General features: G+C 45.3%; 1 protein-coding gene across 1 annotated transcript; it reads right to left on the bottom strand.

The window, feature by feature from the left end:
• LOC126761758 (forkhead box protein D1-like) lies at nucleotides 1–690 on the bottom strand. Its single transcript, XM_050478136.1, has one exon. The coding sequence runs from the start codon at nucleotides 688–690 to the stop codon at nucleotides 1–3; it is 690 nt and encodes a 229-aa protein (XP_050334093.1).
• Between the last annotated feature and the right edge of the window lie 208 nt (nucleotides 691–898).

The raw sequence follows: 898 nt of genomic DNA on the forward strand, positions 1-898 counted from the left end.
TTAAATAGGAACCTGCTGGCCTGTCAAGAAAGCCATTTGCTGCTGGTGGAAGATCAGCCTTAGATATGTTTCGTCGTAAAGCTTCTGAAGTGGTTGCTGTTGCAGTTGCAGTAGTTGTTGTTGCAAAATATGCGCTTGTTGTTGATGGAACTGCCACACCTGCTGCCCATGCATTGTCCGCTGAGTTGCATCTATTTCTTGTGGCGTGGGGAAATAGACTGCGTTCGGCAACTCGGGATGAGGTACGCCCGTAAGTAAGGGCCCAAATGCAGTTATATTGCCAGCAATACCACCTGCTGCCAATTCCGGACTCACGGTCCAATAGTTACCACGTCCAGGGTCGCCCAAAGGTCGTGGCACCTTCAGAAAATGTGAGTTCGTGCTCAGTGTCTGTCTTATCTGATTCTGCCAGCCTTGCTCATCTTTTCGGTAGTAAGGGAAGTTTTGACTAATCCAGTTCTGTATAGCACTCAATGTCAGTTTACCGTCAGGACTGCTGCGAATCGCCATGGTCACCAACTCGCTATATGTATAGTTGGGACGATTTCCGCAGTTTCCTTCGTTAGACGACATCGATTCGTTCGATGACATGGATATATCAGATGGTGGTGGTGTTAGCGCTGGGTTGGTGCCGTCATCGTTCGCTAACAAATTACGAATCGAGAAGCTTGATTCTAAATGTTGGGCCATTTTGGATAGCTGTTTGGAGAGCTGAGTGGTTATGAGCTAAATAAAATCTTAAGTGATATTCTGTGCGGAAGTCAAAAGATGACTGATGACTTTTGCTTTACAAATTTTCTTTTTTATACCCTAAAGCCTTTCTGAATTCCAAAAAGTTGGGTTAACTCCGACTTATGGCCAAAATGCGGGAGAAAATCAAGGTCACCAAAAGAGATCT

The sequence above is a fragment of the Bactrocera neohumeralis genome, chromosome 6 (assembly GCF_024586455.1).
Source record: "Bactrocera neohumeralis isolate Rockhampton chromosome 6, APGP_CSIRO_Bneo_wtdbg2-racon-allhic-juicebox.fasta_v2, whole genome shotgun sequence".
NCBI classification, from domain to species: domain Eukaryota; kingdom Metazoa; phylum Arthropoda; class Insecta; order Diptera; family Tephritidae; genus Bactrocera; species Bactrocera neohumeralis.

What these genes read in the sequence shown, in the direction of transcription:
- LOC126761758 (XM_050478136.1), bottom strand. Translation starts at nt 690, where the DNA reads ATGGCCCAACATTTAGAATCAAGCTTCTCGATTCGTAATTTGTTAGCG.